Raw genomic sequence first — 19,858 nt, forward strand, 5'->3', positions numbered from 1 at the left:
ATTTCATTGATTTTCTGAGAACAAAAAACATTTTAAAAATGGGACCATTTTTTGACATAAGCAGAATGTCACAAAACTCCATGTTTTGATTTCAATGATACTTGTTAACAGAAATGAAAACAAAGTTTATTTTGTAATCGAAGAAAGCGAAATAAAGTTATGAGTGAAGCAATTTTTCTTTTCCTTGTGCAAATAAAGCTTGAAAGTCCGTATTTACCCCCAAATACAGATATCGCATAAAATACCGGACATCGCATAAAATACCGGACAAGATCGATTTCTCAATAACTGCAAGAGGAATATTTCTTGCAATTTTTCTAAAAGTATTTCTCATCAATACAAACTCATTTGATTTACTAAACCTTCAAAATAGCTTCATTTGTACTAAGAAAAAATTATTTATTAAAATCGCGGAGAAACTCAAAATCATATTTCTCCGAGGTTTTAAAAATAATTTTTTCTTAGTACAAATGAAGCTATTTTGAAGGTTTAGTAAATCAAATGAGTTTGTATTGATGAGAAATACTTTTAGAAAAATTGCAAGAAATATTCCTCTTGCAGTTATTGAGAAATCGATCTTGTCCGGTATTTTATGCGATGTCCGGTATTTTATGCGATATCTGTATAAAAAGGAATTGTCATAAAAATATATCTCATTTACATCATTTTGAAAAATTGATCATGTTTGTTAAGACGAGAAACTTCCAAAATTGCAAATGTAATAATCATCTGAACTTAAACGAATTTCAGTAGGCTGGTTTTTTATCTGGATATTTTTTTATATGGGAATGAATAAATAAATAATTGTTATTTCACTGTAGCATGTTTGTTTCTTAAAAAAAGTTCACTAGTAATAAATATAATCAATCAACTCTCTCTTGATTATTTTTCTGGAATTTTCTTGTTTTCTTTCATCTCCAGAATTATCATCAAAAAAAACTTTTTTTCGTGGAATTTTCCTTTTCTTTGGTTTTTCATCATCAAACTATTTTTTTTCCACAGTTTTTTCATTATCATCATTCCTTATCTTCTCTTCTTTTATTTTCTTTTGATTTCTCCATTCATCCAAAAAATCTTGGTCGGTTACACTTTTTCCATGAAAATCAAATCTGCGGTTCTTTTTCTTAAGTGTTACAGAAGGCTCATCAGGCAACGTTGAAAGAACAGTATGCCATTGATTTGATAACACACCACCTTTTCAAAACGATGAAACTTTTGTTTCAAGCAATAATGCTGTTTGCAGAGCCTGAGGAAGGGCATCTGCAATTGCTTTTCTTCGAAGAGAGACAGATGAAGAAGAAGGAACGACATATTTTGTGTTTAATCATTTTTTAAAAAGACGGCAAATACTCCACGGTCGAGAGGCTGAGTGAGGTATGTGCTGTGAGGGATGAAAGTTACCACGTCGATGGAGGCATCAGCGAATTTTTGCCAAATGTCGGGCTGTGCTTTCGATGGATGAGGGTCCAGCAGAAGAAGTCAACTTTCTTCATCTTTGTTCAAAAGAGTTCGTCTTTTCACGATTCCTGGAAGGAGAACATCTTCTGCGTATCTTCTCAATATTGCATCGGCCATCCAGCCATCGTTGTCTTCCCAGATATTTATTGAAGAACTGAGCATCACACGAAATTCGGCTGGAATTTTCTTTGAAGGCCATAAAACGATGCTTTTCAAAAAAACAACCGTCTGTAGCAGCAACAACGCACAATGTGGTGTTTGGCATGTTCATGGGCGTTTTGTTGAACCAAGCTGGTGAATCGGAAGGATGCACAACAAGCTTTTTGGTGGTGTCTGAGAGGCGAAGTGAAGATTCGTCGGTATTAAATATCAATGAAGTAGAATATTTATGAGTATCATGAAGATGTTGAAGAAGTTCATAGAAAGGCTGGAGAGTTTGTTTGTTTGACACAGCTAATCGTTGAAAGTCGACGTTACGTGGAAGAGATTCTTTGAGGTGCGGATTCCTTTTTATGAACGAATATGGAGATGACTTCGAAATTTCCACTTCTTCTTTTTCTTCTTCAAATAGATTTTTGTCTGTCATTTCTGACAGATTCCATCTAAAAAAAGATAACAATAAATTTTAATTTGTTTATAAGTGAATAAGCAAACCAATTGTTTCATTTAAGAAACAGAAATGCTCACTCCACTTGAACTTTCACAGCGAATTACATCCTCTGCTGTTTTCTTTTCTTCGTCTGTGAACAACTCTTGGTGTCCTGTTACACCAACTTTTCTTTTATTTTCCAAAGCTGTAATTGCTCTATTTATGGCTGAACTCGTGCAGATTCGCTGCATCAACGATCCTTGCCTTTCCATCTAAAACGATTGTTGCAATTCGTTCCAAACGATTTTCTATTTGCCTATAACCAAATGCCATCATTTGATTTCTAATGTTTAACAATCCTTGTTCTGTTTTGTTTTTGATAACACTCATAACAAAAAAATTCTGGTTATGATCTTATTTTTATTTTTTTAAAAAAAATTTTTTTGAAAAGAAAAAAAAAAAATAAAAAATTTTTTTTTCGATTAAATTCTAACTTAGTAATACCCCTTGCTATTACCTAATCTCCTCAGGGGAGGCACTAATCAGAGATGGAGGAACTAACCCTCCATCAGCACTCCCATCAGAGATTAGGTATAGTAATTTAATCTGAAATACTAATTGCTGACTTTTCCTTATATATCACAAATATGATAAAATATCCAAAAAGTGGGAAAAAATAATTCATAATAAAAATTTTTGTCCGGATAATAAAATGTCCGGATAAAAAAACCACCCTAATCATTTAAAATTGAAATGAAACACACTTTATAACACTTATTCAAACATATTGTTCGATTCATGTAAATATTTCTAATAATAACAGCAAGAACAAAACACAAAATAAGCGATCAAATCACTTTCATAATATGGCTGATCCTTTTTGAAATCATTTTTTCGTTCGAGTTTTAATCAAAAATTTAATCTCAATAAGATTTAGAAAAAATTTTGTTTTTGCAATAGCAATATCATAAACAATACGTGTTTCCTATTTAAACTCATTTTTTTCAAAATTCCACTGAAAACAAAATTTTGATCAAAACTCGAACGAAAGTGTGATTTCAAAAAGGATCAACCATATGTTAATTTGAGATCAAAAAAAAGATAGATCAAATACCGAATTGAGTACGTCAACACCAAATAGAAGAATTGAAAACGAGTTAATAGAATCAAAATGAAATTACCCCATAAATTCGAAAAATGTCCGTTTCCAACAAGCCCGCTTAGCTCAGTACGGTAGAGCGTTAGACTCTTAATCTAACGGTCGAGGGTTCGACCCCCTCAGCGGGCGATTCCTTTTTATTTTATTAACTTATTTTTTTTAATTGAAATGTCAAAATTAAAAAAATATTTCTTCATTTTATTTGCCAATCATTTTTTCCGCATATCCAGCATTCTTTGTAAGCATCTTTACTGAAGAATCACATTCAGATATCATTTTCTTCAATTGTTCATTTATTCTGTGACACTCGCCTAATCCCTGCTCATATCTTTGAAGAACATTTCTCCATATTGTTTCCTCATCATGAGTAGATTTCTCCATTTCTTCAGTTTTTTCTCGAACTTCAGACGAAACCGAACTTAGTTGTGCCTTTAACTCTTGGAGCGACTTTTGGGCTTTGTCAACTTCGGCTTGTTCATCAAGTTGTTTTTTGGTTACTTGAATTTTCCTTTGGCACTCTGTAATGGTGTGACTAAAAAAGAAAGTTATCTCATTTTATAACATTAACTCAAACTCAATTCCTTCTGTTGTTAGGGATTGTGCACGTTCTTCAATTTGACGCAACAAAAGCTCCATTTTATCATTGTCTTCTTGAAGTGTAAGCTTATCTTTAACAATTCCTTTTAATGTTTCTTCTGCTTGAACAATATTCTTTTATTGGAAAGGGGATTGAAAATGTAGAAAAAATTGTTTAAGATTAAACCTCTGATAAAACAAGCAAATCCATGTAAAGAAATTCAAAACGTGTAGAACTATTTTTATTTGCACAACAGAAGTTATTTTTTTCAAATAATCAGTTTTGTATTGCACAGAAAGAGCTGCTTTGATTAAATATTGTCAAGAAAGATATTATGGATTTCTTTAAACGAAAAATGAAAAAAATGCTCTTTTTCCTAAATAACATTTTAAATGATTAATTATCGCCAAACATCAACAGAGTTTGTAAAACCCAAAATAAACATGCTTAAAACGAATTAAAAATGGATTAAAGAAAAAAGTACTCATTTATCCAAAAAATGAAGTTTATGAGTGTACACCCAACGTAAACAACAGGAAAAATAACATATCTTGGACCAAAACCTAAGCAGTGAAAGAAATTGGTAAAAAAAGAAAAAATTAAAAAAATGCTGTTTCAATAAAATGGAAATTAAAAAGAATAAAACATAAACATAAGGATAAATATGTAAATTATAACAAAGTCAAACAAGAATTAAAAAGGGGCACATTCACAAAAAATTGTAAAATTTTACACTTGAAGCAAATCAAAATTTAGCTCAAACAAAAATAAACCTATAGTAAAAAAGAAAAGAAAGAAAAGAAAAGAAAAGAAAAGAAGAATAATTTCTGTGTAAGTATAAAAAAAACAGAAGATTGAAAGAAGAAATACTTTAAAATAAATCAAAAATAAAAATAAAATAAAAATTTATATTCAAAAAAATTAATTAATTAATATATAATTAAAAAATAGCTTCAGACAATATGAAGAATGAAGAAGGAAAAAGGAAAAAATAAAAAAAAAAAAAAAAAGAAATGAAAAAGAAAAAAGAAAAAAGAGATAAAAAAACAAACAGATAAAAAACAAACAGCTCTCTATTCGTGTGGAGAAAGCGAACGGCGTGTTGGCGAGCGTCCGCGGCGTCTGATTTGGACGAGTGCAGCAGAAGAAGAGCTGTCCAGCTGACCAGAATGATGTGGAAGAGCAATGCTGTGCATGGTGGTGGAGGAAGAGGAGGAAGAAGAAGAAGATGAAGAAGATGAAGAAGAAGAAGAGGGAGAAGAAGAAATACTTGAAATAGCAGCAGTATTAGTAATATTAGAAGAAGAAGAAGAAACAGAAGAAGAAGCTGCTGCTGAAGAAAGTGATGAAGTTGATGATGAAGCAGATGAAGCAGATGTTGAAGCTGAAGGTGCTGTTGAATAACCATTCTTAGATACATTACTTGATGACAGTGTTGTTGTTGATGAATCAAAAGGTGCTGAAGAAGAAGAAGAAGATGATGATGATAATGAAGAAGCAGAAGAAGAAGGAGGAGAGGAAGCCGAAGCAGAAATACAAGAAGAAACAGAAGCAGAAGAAGAAGAAGCTGATGAAAAAGCAGCAAGTGCTGCAGAAGATGGAACATGCACTGAAGCTGAAGAAATCGATGAAGATGACAAAACAGATGAAGTAGAAGTAGAAGTAGAAGAAGAAGCAGAAGAAGCTGCATAAGCTGCATTTTGTGTGCCAGGCGAGCCCCAAACAATCGCCTGGCTCTCTTCAGACAGCTTGTTCTCGCTGTGATGTGTGCTTCTGGGCAGATGACATGAAATATTCACATTAGCATTAGCATTTGCATCAGAATAAGCATTATCATGAACATTAACATTAGCATTAGCATTCAAATTTGCATTCAAATTTGTATTCATATTAATAACCGCATTCTCCTTTTCCTTCTTCTCCCTCACAGAATTCTGCGCTTTCTTCTTTTTGTGCGGCCTCTTTTTGCGGAAGATGTCGAAAAGGGCGCCGTCAGAGCGGTCAGAAAGCGATATCACATTGTGCGAGATCGAGTGACGCTTCCTTCGATGCTTCAACGAATGCCTGTGGTGCTGTGCAGCTGGTTGTGCAACTGGCTGAATATCTTTCTGTGTAGCTTGCTGTGAAACTAGCTGCTTTTCAGAGGAAATTTTGATCTTGTGATCATGTTTGTGAGTGTGTTGATGTTTGAATTCATGCTCACGTTCTTTATCTCTATCTCTATCTCCATTTCCTTCAACAGCAGCATCTCCAGCTTCATCTACCACTCCATCCAAGCTAACACCAACTTTACCTTCCTCACCAACCTTCCATTCTCCTTCCTGCTCCACTTCTTGTTCCTGCTCCACCCTCTTCTTATTCCCATGCCTTCTCCTGTGGTGCTTATGATGCTTGTGATGCTTGTGATGCTGCATATCCACCAATGGCGGGTCAAGAGAGAGCGACAAGCACGATGCTGAATCTATTCCTGTGCATGTTCCTGTTCCTGTGCATGTTCCTGTTCCTGTGCATGTTCCTGTGCCTGTGAGTGAGTGATGAGTGGTTGCTGTGTGCAAGGCGTGTGGAGAGATGAGTGTGCTGAGTGACTGGTTGGAGTTCACTCGCCCTGTCGCTGTGTGCTGCCGGATGGCTATTGCTTTGTGCTTCGGCTTGCCTGTGGTATTTGAATATGCTCCTGAATGTGTACTGAGAGATGTGTTAAGAGAGGCTTTCTTGCTCTTCGCTATCTTCTCTGTGGCGTGTGATTGCAGCTGATTCTGGCTCTGGCTCTGACTTTGGCTTTGACTCTGGCTATGATTTAAACACAGTTTCATCTTCATTTGTTTCTGGCTCTCTTTCTGCTTCTCTTTCTGCTTCTCTTTCTGCTTCTGCTTCTCTTTTATCTTCTGTTTCTGATTCATTCCCATCTTCATCCACTCCTGTCTCAGCGACTCTCTTTCTGTGGAAGAGGAAGTGGAAGAGAAACTGCAGCTTTCCGAGTCAGATGTGGGAGATGGCAGAGAAGAAGGGAAAGAGCTGGTGGAAGAGAGAGAGGAAGAAAGAGAAGAAGAACGAGCAGGGGAAAGATGGAAAGATTGGGAAGAAGAACGGCGCTGGTTGAGGATGCTGAGGAAGGAAGGGGAGGACTTGTTGACAGAGGAGATGGCAGAGGAAAGGATGGAGACTGAAGAAGAAGAAGAAGAAGAGGAAGAGGAAGAGGAAGAGGAAGAAGAAGGAGAAGAAAAAGACGATGAAAATGAAGAAGAACAAGAAGAAGAAAAAGCATCAGACGAAGCCTGATTAACAGCACCTGACGTATTAGTGCCTGCTGGTGATGCAGCCGGCTGCTGAGCTGAGCTTTGAGGAAAAGCGTTCTGAGAGAAGGAGAGGGAGTGGAAGTAGCTGTTGATGTTGGAGCCCTTCAGAAACTGACTCAGCAGATGGGCGTGGGAAGAGGTGGGGGACGAGGAGAAGGAGAGGGAGAGGGCAGAAAAGGAGGAGGAGGAGGAGGAGGAGGAAGAAGAAGAAGAAGAGGAAGAGGAAGAAGAAGAAGTTGGTTGTAAAGGGGGTGTTGATGATAGATTAGTGGAGGTGGATGTGGAGCGTGAAGAAGGGATGTTTGCAGACAGCACATTGGGATTAGGGCTTGTGTTGATGTTTATAAATGAGTTAGAATTAGCATTAGCATTAGAACTAATATAAGAAGAAGAATTTGTATTAGAGTTTGTATTTGCATTTGCATTAGAATTAGCATTCAAATAAGAATTGGAGTTAAAAATAGAGTTTATATTAGAAGAAGAACAAGAAGAAGAAGAAGAAGATATTGGTGATGATGCTATTGATGACAATGATGGAACAACAGGAGATTTGCTGATCTTTGAGAAGCCAAAAGGCGGAGAGTGTGTGAGCGACGAAAGAGATGAAGAGAAGAAGGAAGGAGCAGATGTTGACAATAGAGAATAAGAAGACGAGGAAGAGGAAGAGGAAGAAGAGGAAGAAGAAGAAGAAGATGATGATAATGGCAATGAAGATAACAACGAAGAAGAAGAAGAAGAAGACGATGAAGAATACAACGAATTCGCCGAAGACAGAGAAGAAAAGGCCATTGAGTGGCTGAGAGCCAAGTGAGGGGGGTCAGCGCAGAAGAAAGGAGGAGTGGTGCTTCTGTCGCTCAGCCCTATCAGATGCCCTGCTGATGCTGACACTGATGATGCTGCTGATGCTGCTCCTCCAATAGGAACAGAAGAAGGGCAGACAGAAAAGGGAGGAGAAGGAGGGATTGGAGAGACAAGACAAGGGGAGTGGATGGAGGAGGCAGCAGAAGCAGAGGAAGAAGCAGGGGAAGGGCAGGAATACGGATAGTGGCTGTCTTGCTGAGGGGAAGGGGGGAAGGTGCTGAAGAGCTGGGGGAGAGGGGGAGGAGCAGGGAGAGGGGGAGAAGGAGGGAGTGGAGGTGATGAAGAAGGATGATGAGATGTGTCTCGTGAAAGAGAAGGTGATGTTTGAGGTGATTTTGAAGTGACAGAGCGATCAGAGGAAGGAGACGCAACTGGAGCAACTGGCTGGAAAGACAGCTGTATAGATGACTGAATGGAAGGGGAAGCAAAAGATGAAGGGGAAGAGGCAGAAGAGGCGGTGTAGGAGGACGTGGAAGAGGCTGTGGAAGAAGCAGTAGAAGGAGCTGTTGATGGGAGTGGAGGAGATTGATATTGAGATTGATATTGAGATGGAGGATGCTGCTGCTGCTGTTGCTGTTGTTGAGGAGAGGCAGCTGAAGATGCCACAGTCAGTCTTATTTGTGGAGAGCCAGCCACCCGCTGCCCATTCGAAAGGGACATTTTCTTCTCACTCGTCTTCTTCCCTGTGGAATGCGCCTCGTCTCGCAGCTGCCCCGCGCTGCTGGTGATGGGGTTGTCAAATATCGTCCTCGGCTTCTCCTTCGCCTCTCCTCTTCCTCTTCCTCTTCCTCCTCCTTCGTCTTCCTCCTCATCATCCTCATCGATGTCTAAGCAGAGCGTCTCTTCGTCTGCATTCTCAAACCCAAAATGCGCCTCGACTGGCACGGTCGGCTGGTTCACCCGCTGCAGCAACCCCCTCTCCGTCACTCGCCAGCACTCCCCATCGATTTCTGTGAGGATTCGGCACAGCTCTCTCAATGTCTCCACATCCTCCTTTGACTGCTGGTCATCTGCTTCTTCAAAGGCGCCGTGCTCTTCTTCGTATTCTTCTTCGTCCTCTCTCTCTTCATCAGCATTGTCACATTCAAGCTCTTCATCCCAGCCCATTGAATTAAAGCCAAGAATGCCTCTTCCACTTACACTTACATTTCCTCCAACTCCATCATCACCACCACCACCACCACTACACATACCTATTCCTATTCCAACTTCTCCTTCTCTTCCCCTTCCTCTTATTGCTCCTACTCCTTCTTCTTCTTCTCTCCCAATCCCTCCACTACTTCCATCTTTCCCCACAAATACATCCATCTGCTGTTCTGCTGCCCCTTGCTCCTCTCCTTCATTCCCTTCATTCCCTTCATCCCCCTTTCGCACTCGTTCCTTGATCGTGTGGATGGGCGTGCTGAACGCCTGCTGCTGACACATCGACGGCGCAGCCAGCGGAGAAAAGGAGAACTCCACACAGCGCGCGGCAGAGGCAGTGAAGGAGGGGCCAATCAATGGAGGATTTGAGAGAGCAGAAGGGGAGTGGGCAAAGAAGTGTGAGGGAGACTGCTTGCTTTCGTTGAACAGCGTTGCTGCCTCGAGCACAGCCCTCTGGCGGAACTTCGCTTCTTCTTTGGCTTTTGCGCGGCGGAGTCTTCTTCTCTCGAGATCGCTCTGAGATGTGTAGCCTGTGCCAGGTGTGATTGTTGAGGATGATGTTGATGATGATGAGGAAGAGGAAGAAGAATTAGAAGAAGATGATGAAGACGACGAAGAAGAAGCAGAAGCAGAAGCAGAAGCAGAAGCAGAAGCAGAAGCAGAAGCAGCCGCCGCTGCTGCTGCAGAATTAGCAGCAAAGGGGTCAGGCGAGCGCAAAGAGAGCGGGCGGAAGGGGAAGCAGATAGAAGGCGAGGAGCTTTCCGTTCTGCGGCCAGGCCCCCGCTGGATGTCGAGGGAGAGGGAGCGAGCGAACATGATGGTGGCAGCGGTGGAAGGCGGGGGTGTCATGCCGCGCTCAGAGCTGCGCCGGCGGAGGGCGATTGTCTGCAGCATCTTCTTTGCTGACCAGTGCTGCTGCCGGGCGCTGATGAGGATGTTGCGCAGGGCAGTTGTGTGGCGGGTGACCGGGTCGAGGAGAGGCGCAGAGAGGGTGGCGATGAATGGCAGAGCAGCAGAGAGCGTGCGGTGGATCGTGTCGACGGAGCGGTCCATGTTGGTGTTGTCTACTGTTGGAATCTAGGGAAGGTGATGAGATGAAGGGAGATGAAGGGAGATGAAGGGAGATGAAGGGAGGTGAAGGGAGATGAAGAGAGATGAAAGAGATGAAAGAGATGAAAGAGATGAAGGAGATGGTGGAGGAAGAAGGTATTGGAAATTGAATTGATATGATGAATGTGGTAATGAAGAGAGAAGAAATATGAAGTGAATCGTTTGATGAAGTGGTTGAAATAAAAAGATTTAATAATGAGATAGTTTCACAAGTCTCAAGATGATTGAAAATAAATAAGAAATTTCACACTTCAAAATCATTTGCTCGCTTAATGTTCTTTTTCTGAATGTATCTGATGTTAGGCATGTTTTTTACGTACTTGTTCTTTCTTGGATCAAGCGAAAGATACTTTGCTCTGACTGCTATTCTTTCGAGATGCTTTGCTTCATTGGAGATAAACACATAGAATGGTATGACTGATTTATGCTTTGTCATCAAGCGGATCATCTCATCTGGTGTTAAGTGTACTCCTTCTACGACAATAGTTTCTCCTTTTTCTTCTGTGGAGGTGATGACAGTGTCTAAGATTTCGCACACTCTACTGCACTGTTGATAGTAACCATCCATCAAGTTTTGTTTTTCTTGTGAAGAAAGGTTTAATAATGCATCATCATCTTCTTTAACGATAGATAAAGTTGATGAACTTGATGTATGCTGTTTTTGAGCATATAACGATCCTGCTTCATATGTTGATACCCAGAGAGCAGCATTTTTTGGATCATTTTTATCTAAGCATGTTCGAAGAATGTGCCTGATACTATCAGTTGATACAATATTGCTAACTCCAATTCGTGACGCAAGAACGGATGCGATTGTACTTTTCCCGCATCCAGACGTTCCACCTATAAGTATTGTACAGCTTGCACGATGTGTAACAATATCGCAAGCGGCACTCAACCTGGATATCATGTGCTCCAAAGGAAATGTTTTGTGCAGTTTTCTAAATGACATTCAAAAAACGAATTAATAAACAAAACTTTCAAAAGCCGAAAGCTTAATACGTGAGAATCAATTTACTTGCTTGTTCTGCCATATTCCAGCGCAGGCACTCAACAAAGAATTTTTTATCATTTCCTCCTAGTCTATTAAACAATTCTCCTATCAGAAGAAAGAAAACGTTGATTTAAAGTTATATTAGCATTAAGCGAACCTGCAAGTTTTTGCGAATCAAACGGTTTGCAGCCAACCAGCTGTAACATTGCCCGCAGTTGGAACTGTTGCAATGTCACCGGAGTGAGGCTTAGCCGTTGATCCATTTTTGATTAGTCACAATTATATGGTGAAAGGGTGGATTTACTCTAAATAGATCACCATCAGATCAAATTGATCAAACGCCGAAACAGAAATTCGAATATTTCATAAACATCAATAAAAACTGAAATGATTGTGCGACATGCAAAGTGAAATGCGTTGGAAAGCAGAAGAAATGACTGCAAGCCATACTTACACAAAATTCGTGAATTGTTAGCAGAAAATACTAAAATATCATCTTAACAAATAATAATCAAAGAAATGCTTTTATTAAAATAATTGCAAATATAACTGCAATTGCAATTACAAGTATTAGAATCACTCTATTCAGTCGAAGTCCCTTTTTTTGAATAACTTCCGCCTTAAATAATATCAATCAATGATATTTTTTGTGAAAAAAAAAGAAAGAAAATAGAAAATTAAAAAAATAAAATAAAAAATTCCGAATGAAATCAATTATTGATAATGCATTAGTTTATTGCGAAAATACAAACCTGTTCAACATTCTTTGTTCCTTCTTTTATGTGTTCTGAAGCAGTTGATAGATTATGTTCAACATTATCAAGTAATGTGCCCTGTTCAACAACCATTACAGATAAATCGTTAAACAAGACAGAAATTTCATTCATTGAACGAGCAATTGCGCGTATGTCTTCTGTTCTCTGTGAGACTCGTTGAGTTGAATACGACATATGTTGCTCTTGCTCCTCAGTAAAGGACTTCAAAAAAAAAAAAACATCACATTTTGATAAACGAGAAAGATATAAAAGAATCAACAAACGCGCTGATATACGGCTGGATCAAATTCGTTGTCTTCTGAAACGTCAAAAAGCGATAGAGCGGAAGAAGAACTTGAAGAGCCTTGAGATTTAATCATTCCCATTCCTGTAAAAGCCGCAAAAATATTATTTAAATAGTATTTAAAAGTTTCAATTATAAAAAACAAAATAGTCCAAATTGAGAATCCATTTCACACTTTCCATGTAAAGCTTTCTACTTTTTCGAAAAGATTGAGAAAGCGTTAAAACACGTTCTGCCAATGAACTTTGCATATTACGTCTAATTTTAAAAGACGTTTCATTTTCGCCATTTGGATAAACAATAACACCATCAATGCGCTGAGGGTAGTCATTCCACTCTTTGGGAAATAGTCTACTCACTTTTTGATTTAATGAATTTAACCGAACGAGAACCTGATCAGATAACACTTCAATTTCATGCGAGCTCGTAGGTTCAGCATCAAATGACTTTACCACAAGTGACTCACTACATTTTGTGTGAAGTTGTTCAACTTTCAAAAAAAAAATGAGAATGAAAAAAATTCAATTTCTATTCTCATACTCAGCTTTCCAACTGCTGAAATTTCCTTTTGGATTGCAGCTAATTCCATCTCGTACGATGATTCGGAGGTTACCCATTGCCTTTCTTTGAAAAGAAGTTCTTGCGTATCTGCTTCCCAGGAATCAATATCCACCCCTCGAAAAGAAGATTCATTAAATCTTCTTCGCATATCCACAAATTGAAAAGTTAAGTCTCGTTCAACCATAAAAATCGCTTGGAGAACCCCAAATCCAATCTTTAGAGTCAAAAACAAAATGTAATGGGAATAAACTGCAAAATTATTTTTTATTTTTGTAAAAAAAAACAAATAAAATAAATAAAAACGAAATGACATTAAGAACAAGTTAAAAGCGAATGCTCCAAAAGAAGTTCCGTATTTTCTTCATCAAGATCCATTGACACAGATTCATTATTATTATCATTTGGAAATGATTGATTATCTGCTGATTGACAATTTGAAATGTTTGCTTCTGGGATTGCAGCCATTCTCTTTAATCTTTCAACAAATTCCTCTTCTTTGTTAGCTTCTGTTTCCCAGGGAGACCAGAAAGATCTCTTTCCTACGCCCAAAGCAGAGTTTTCGTAATTTGCGTTATGAGTTTCAGTTACAAGGAGGCGCAAATGTTCGGCGAATGCTTTCTCATCTTCTGTAATCTTTGAATTAGAGGCATCAAATATTTCGCTTGAACCATATGAGGATGTTTTCATTCTTTTAGATGATGTTCTAATTAGCTTACTATCATCGGTTTCATCTTCATCTTCGTTTTCATCCTCTCTCAATTCATCACATTCCTCGCGAGCTCTCTTTCTCTTTTTCAGCATGACAACATTTGCCAAATCAGCCAACTGCTTCATTCTCATCAAATTCACATACTTTTCATTGATTTCTGTCTCTCTTCTCGAAAATCTTGACAATCGATTCTCTTTCTGCTTCTCTTTGTGATACGAAGAGAACACCAAAAGCGCAACAGATGAAGCAAGCGATGTGCAGTTGACAGATTCATTCACAACAATAGGAACAAGCTGACTGCATCGCTCAGAAACAGACTGGGCCACTGCATTCATTGGCTGTGTGCTTTTGGAAGTCCAAAGAAGAACTAAATAAGGAATGGGCGTAACTCGCTCAAGCAACACTTCAGATAGGCAAAACATGGAATCTTTGAAGAACTTGAAAGGAAGGCTGGCAATGCTCTTCTGGATAATCCAGTGCAGTTGTCGGAATGCAGAAGAAGTGCTTTCATCAATGTTAGAACTTTCTGGCTCTTTATCTTTTCCAAACCTAACATTTTCATCTGTTTCATCATGATCTTCAACAAGCAATGATTTCTTCACTAATTTGTATCTATGTTCCAATGTTCGCTTTTGCTTTTGACGAGAAGTGGATTCTGCCATAACCTTGTTGAATATCTTTGGCAAATGTTCATCAGCCAGTTCAAACAACTTGATGTCCAACTGAAGGATAGAGTCATCTGGCAAAGAGGCAATAGCATTTTGCTTTGCTGATGATTGTAATGGATCACATGAAGAGTTATCTTTTCGAACTTTTGAGAGATCATAACTTGTTTCTTCAACATACTCAATTGAACCAGACTCGCCATAATCTCCATCATAACCCATGAATTTCCTGAGCTGCTTGTTGACTGCACAAGCGAAATTGCTAGAAGGAGCAGGTGATATAAGTGAAGTCTCAGAGGCAACAGATTCTGCTCCTATTGAAGCATCAGGTGCATTCAAAGAAGAAGAAGAAGTATCATTTTTTGTTTTGCGATGCCTTTTCTTTTGCTTCTCTGTTAGTGGTTCAAATTCTGGAGCTTCGAAGAACAGCTCTCCGTATTGTCTCTTCCACGGAAGCTGAGTGAGAAAGACATGCTGATGGATGAAAGAGGAGAGGCAGAGCACAACAAGAACAGTTGCAGCGTCTGTGAATGGATGAGATGAATTAGGAAAGATAGACAAAGATCCCTTCAAGAGAAGAAGAATGGATGTTTTGTTGCAGGTGAAGAAGGCCTTGATGTGTGAGTAGATGAGATGAGGGGAAGGAATTGCAGCCAAAAGACACGAAAGAAGAGGAATTTGAGGAATGCTTTTTTGTTCAGCTCCACAAACAGGAAAGAGAGACGATGCAACAAGAGATGCAAATGGCATAAAGGATAACGAGGAAGATGAAGAGAACTCAACTTCACAGTCTGATGTTGGATGTGAACCTTGATTTGGAGATGAAGGAGAAGATGAAGCAAAGATGGTGGAACAGTCAGAAGAAGACAGAAACGAAGAATAAAATAAGGCGAGCATCTTGTGATGAACTGAAGCTTCTGACAAATTTGGAATGTTCTGCGCATTGAATTCTGAAATTGAGGATGAAATGTGTGTGGCGAATGCGTTCCAGAGCAAAAGGCAGAGACTAAGAGCATAGCCACCATTCAATGAAATGAGCGACTGAGAATGTGCCGATGAAGAGAGCCTGTTGTTTGCAGATGTAGCTTGATAGAAGGATGAAAGAAGAGGTGAAGTGCTGTCAGATTTGTGAGTTGAACATAAGTGTTTGGTCATTGTCTTGAAGAACAAGGGGAAAGAGGAAGAAAGAAGAGGATATAATGAAACAAGGAACGGAGCAAAAGAGTGTGTGAATGAGATGTTATGATGAGGAATAAGTTGACATTTGGACATTTGCTTTGAGTATTCAACAGAAAATGCTCGTGTTGTAGGCACAGCTGTTGCATGGACAATTTTCTGAATTAGACTTTCAAGATCAGAAAAGATGAACTGTTCAGCAGGGATTTGAATTGATTCATCGACTGGAAGAGAAAGGCGGCTCAATAAAGATTCAGATCTTGATGTGGAAAAAGAGGAAGAAGTGGAATAAAATGGGTTGTGGATAAGAAGAGTGAATGAAGTGGACTGAAGAACATTTCTGATGGCGATGTGAAGAATGGCATAAAGAAGAGAAAGCGGGTGAATTGGCAGAGAAGAGTTGTGAAATGATGCTGTGTAAAGCGGAGAATGCTCGTCAGACGAGACAAACGACAGCAAAGACTGGTGAAGTGACGAGGCTTCAGATTGGAATGGGATGGCGTTTTTGTTTCCATTGTATTCTTCCTGCAGCAAAGATGCAACAAACAGAACGGGTAAAGGAGTGTGGAGTTGAAACTGCTGTGATTGGAGAAATGACAAAACACTGTCTGCTTCTCTGATGTATTGGGTGAGCGATTCAGTGAGCTGTGACAAAGACAAAGCGAAAGCATCAGCATTGAAAAAACGAGAAGAAGAATAAGGAAAAGAAGACAATGAAGCATTTGCCAATGGATTGGCTGTGTTAGAAAGTGATGGGATTGATAGCTGGCGAAGAAGAGCAGAGAATTGAGAGACAAAAGAGAGAGGCAGGGGAGGAAGGATGATCAGCGATGAAAGAGCAGTTTGTGGAGATGTGGAGTTGCTGGCCGAATACAAAACATTGCAATTGGGCTGAACTTCAATTTCCTTCAGAATGCGAGAGGGAATTGAGTCAGATTGAGAACTACTGTTTGATTGAAGATTAGTATCTGTTGCTGAAGTGGATGCTGCAGACATAATGAAGCGAACAATGTTTGACATCCATCCAGAAAATGTTGCTGTATTCAATTTATTTCCTGCAAAAGGAGCAGCAACAGGCGAAAAGATGTGTAAAGAAAAAAACGAAGAGCGAGAAGTCACAAGAGCATCCGTGTTTAACGATGAAATAGATTTCTTCATCTTCATCAAAGAGCAACCACGCAGCACATCCACAACCATCTGCGGGAATGAATGCTCTGTCAAATAAGGAGTTGATGATGCTCTTGAAGCAATTTGGTTGAGATAAGCAACAGCCGTCGCAGTTGACGACATTGCAAACATCGCAAGCAAAGCTGGCGTCTCGTTGCTCTTCCCGTTTTGATTGGCTTTCTCTGCTTCTGCAAAGTCTTTGCGAACACGCTCAATTTCGACAGACTCAACTGGAGCCAAAAAGCTTTGCTTGGATCTGTCTTGAATGGAAGAGTAAATCCGAGCCCTCACATTCTTTTTCCATCTCGTGAAATACAACATGCATATGCACTTCTCATTGAATGTGCGACGATGCAGAGCAATCTGCTTCTTAGCACTTTTCTGCTGTTCTGCTTGTTTTTCTTCAAACTTCTTCAAACTTTCTCTTTTCTGTGCTTCTTCCTCTTCAGCCATTTCATTTCCTTCATCCTTCGATGATATAGAAGAAAGCTCTACTTTTGATTTTTCATCTTTCTTCTCAGCTGTCATTGCATTTGTGGAATTCGAAGGAAATACTAAACATTCTGTTCCTTTATTTTCATTCGTTTTTAGTTCTGTCTTCGCATCCATCCATTGATTAGCGGGAAACAAATGTAAATTACTCGGTGTTTGCTGCAAAAAATCCGTTGCTTTCGACACTCCAACAGCAAACGGGTTTTCAACACTGGGTGTCGATTGAGCTGCTGCTTCTCCACCTAAAAACGGGTTAAATGGCGATTTTTGCACGGTTTTCTCAGCTGTTGCTGGCTGAGTCGTAAAGGGGGAGGGAAACAGAGTGGGAGGAGTTTCAGGTGGAATCGGGATGGGCGTTGGTGTCTGAGAGAGCATAATGTCGTCGGAGAGCTGGTCTTGCTCTGCATCAGCATCGATCTCTCGGATGAAGTTGAACCCTGGAAGATTATCCAGTGCATCAATAGCATTGTCTGCTTTCTCTTTCTCTTCTGATTTCGATTCCTCTTTCTTTTCGCTGCTTTCAAACACAGTGGACGGAAACGATGGCTTGGGCGGTTCTGAAATCGGAGCGAAAATAACTGGGTTCGTTGCGGCAGGATGAGGGACAGCTGTAATCTTTATGAATGTGTTGTCTCCTGCTGCAGTGGTAAGAGGAGCCACTTTCTCTGATAGAAGAACCTGAACATCACTTTTGGAGGGTGTCTTTGTTTCGGCCTGTGAAGGAACAGCCGATGATGGTTGGGTAGATGGAGATGAAGAAACTGCTGGAGAAGGATTGTTGTTGAAGAACGAGGAAAAAATGTTGAATTCTGGTGTTTTGGATTCGGTGGTTGAAGGTGCAGAAGTAGCAGAGTTAGATAAAGTGTTGGTAAATGGAGTTGTATTGTTCTTCAGAAATGGATTAGCAGCAGCAGATGTTGTTGGTGTTGTGAATACATTTGTCGTCGGTGTTAGAGATGTTTGTGCTCCTTTTGCTGTTTCTTCTTTCTGTGGAGCAGTTGACAGCGCAGATTGCAATCCTGTCGATAGATTTGGAAAGTCCTTCTTTGGAAGATTGTCAAAAGACGTGAAAGAAGGTTTCAAGCTGTCAGATGTGTGTTTTGCTGGGAGCGACATGAATGGATTGTCTGCTGATGCAAGTGGATTGGCTCCACTTTGAGGCAGAAGGGAAGATGAAGAAATAGGAGAAGATTGGGGAAATCCCGATAGTGCTGTAGGAGTTGTTGGAATTGAAGTACTCGGCAACGGGCCTTTTGAACTAGGTGTTGAGAAAATAGAAGCAAAAATTGACTTTTCTGTATTATTTTCGAGTTTTTCGTTTGAAGAGGAGTTTAATGCGATCATGAACGGATTCTGTGGCTTTTGCGGCTGTTGCTTTTTTGTTGTGTCTGTGAATGAAAATGGGTTGGACGAAGGTAAAAGCGGTTCGTTACTTGGAAATGGTTTTTCAGTTGGTTTAGGAAAATGAGCTGAAGCAGAAGTCGCAGTTGAAGAAGCAGAACTTGCGCTCAAACCAGAAGGGCGCAGAATTGAGCCAAGAGGAGTCGCAGTGAATAATGAAATGCTGTCTTTTTTAGCTTCTCTGGCGGTCACTGTATGCTCAATGGAAGATGATGACGGTGCTGTAAAGCCTGACTGTAAAGACATGCCAGCTGCACTTCCAATTCCACTTGCAGTCAACGCTCCCCGCACAATCTGTTCTGTTGTCAATGATCCTCTTTTATTGGAAATGGCGTCTATCCTTTGAGGCGATCCAAGTGTCAACGGAATTTTTTGTGATGCTGCAGTTATTGGGGGGAAATGCACAACTTTCATTGAAACATCACTTGAATTTGGTCCGTCTTCAACAAGAAACTGATTTTTTTCAGCAAGTTCCAAAACTTCTTCATCGTTCGATAGAAGCATTATCTCCCTCAACTCGCCAACACGCCATTTAGCTCCCCTTTGGCAAGATTGCATCACCACAGTATCCCAAACAACCTGCCTGAAAGTCTTTATTTGTCTAAACAAAAGACAGCTAAACAGGTAATTGATATTCGTTCCATTCTCTCCTTTGATTAATTTTAAAACTCTTCCAGTATTATTTGATCTAATTAGTGCAACAATTCGAAATGCAAGTGCCATCCAAGGCGAACGGATGACTTCAACATTCAATGAGCGAAGGCCATAAGCACTGAAATTATGAGCATTAAACACAAGATTGTATGCTTGAAATTCAGCTTCATTAGGACAAGTTATTCCTTGAAGATGAAGATCTTGATAAAACTCTTCAAGAGAGATCAAGCATTTTTCCAATTGCTCATTATTTTGTGCAACATCAAAATATGGATCATATGCGCACTCATGATAAGATAATATGTGAAATCTAGCACATTGCTCATAAATTTCGACCATTTCAGTGTTCAAAATCCCTTGAACACTAAAATCTTTTCTAATAGCTCTCATTCTATCTCTGATAAATGCATGCACTGTTGAAAACGGAACATCTGTTCGATTTATGATGGATGCCAGCAAGTATTCAGCTGTCTGTTTCAAAATAACTGGTGGTCTGACATCAATCGGGTCAGGGTTCTTATCTGCTGCAGCACGTTTAAATTTCTTTACGAATAATGATGGATTTGGCTCCATTTGTCCAGTAGCTGGATTTTCTGTTTTTTCAAATATGTCAACATCTTTGCTAATAATTCTATCTTCTATTTGACGCTGGCTGCACATCTGCATGCAAACTCCGACCAAGTTCTTCTTTCCAGAATCAAAGCTCATTGAATTGTCTGCCGAGAAGTCGGAGTCCATGTATGATTTTCTTCCTTTGTCTTGAAAATTGAAAAAAAAGAAATGATCA

The 19,858-nt window shown here is 39.5% G+C and overlaps 4 protein-coding genes across 4 annotated transcripts; all 4 read right to left on the bottom strand.

The window, feature by feature from the left end:
- Nucleotides 1-3,340: 3,340 nt before the first annotated feature.
- MONOS_11259 (uncharacterized protein) lies at nucleotides 3,341-4,090 on the bottom strand. The gene is made up of 3 exons (XM_067863773.1): nucleotides 3,970-4,090; nucleotides 3,781-3,917; nucleotides 3,341-3,738 (listed from the first exon to the last, which is right to left on the bottom strand). Exons 1-3 carry the CDS (start codon nucleotides 3,991-3,993, stop codon nucleotides 3,405-3,407), a joined length of 495 nt encoding a protein of 164 aa, XP_067730366.1. The 5' UTR covers nucleotides 3,994-4,090; the 3' UTR covers nucleotides 3,341-3,404.
- A 126-nt stretch (nucleotides 4,091-4,216) lies between these two features.
- MONOS_11260 (putative 2-phosphoglycerate kinase) lies at nucleotides 4,217-11,450 on the bottom strand (the record flags this gene model as incomplete). Its single annotated transcript, XM_067863775.1, has 4 exons — nucleotides 4,217-10,160; nucleotides 10,444-11,134; nucleotides 11,196-11,292; nucleotides 11,345-11,450. The coding sequence occupies 4 exons, from the start codon at nucleotides 11,448-11,450 to the stop codon at nucleotides 4,857-4,859; spliced, it is 6,198 nt and encodes a 2,065-aa protein (XP_067730367.1). The 3' UTR covers nucleotides 4,217-4,856.
- A 248-nt stretch (nucleotides 11,451-11,698) lies between these two features.
- MONOS_11261 (Syntaxin 16B) lies at nucleotides 11,699-12,991 on the bottom strand (the record flags this gene model as incomplete). The annotated part of the gene is made up of 5 exons (XM_067863776.1): nucleotides 11,699-11,806; nucleotides 11,940-12,164; nucleotides 12,227-12,330; nucleotides 12,422-12,736; nucleotides 12,787-12,991. The coding sequence occupies 5 exons, from the start codon at nucleotides 12,989-12,991 to the stop codon at nucleotides 11,699-11,701; spliced, it is 957 nt and encodes a 318-aa protein (XP_067730368.1).
- A 63-nt stretch (nucleotides 12,992-13,054) lies between these two features.
- MONOS_11262 (putative nuclear export factor Sac3) lies at nucleotides 13,055-19,809 on the bottom strand (the record flags this gene model as incomplete). Its single annotated transcript, XM_067863777.1, has 1 exon — nucleotides 13,055-19,809. One exon carries the CDS (start codon nucleotides 19,807-19,809, stop codon nucleotides 13,120-13,122), a length of 6,690 nt encoding a protein of 2,229 aa, XP_067730369.1. The 3' UTR covers nucleotides 13,055-13,119.
- Between the last annotated feature and the right edge of the window lie 49 nt (nucleotides 19,810-19,858).

The sequence above is a fragment of the Monocercomonoides exilis genome (genome assembly GCF_001643675.1).
Source record: "Monocercomonoides exilis strain PA203 chromosome Unknown scaffold14-1859848, whole genome shotgun sequence".
Lineage (NCBI taxonomy): Eukaryota > Preaxostyla > Oxymonadida > Polymastigidae > Monocercomonoides > Monocercomonoides exilis.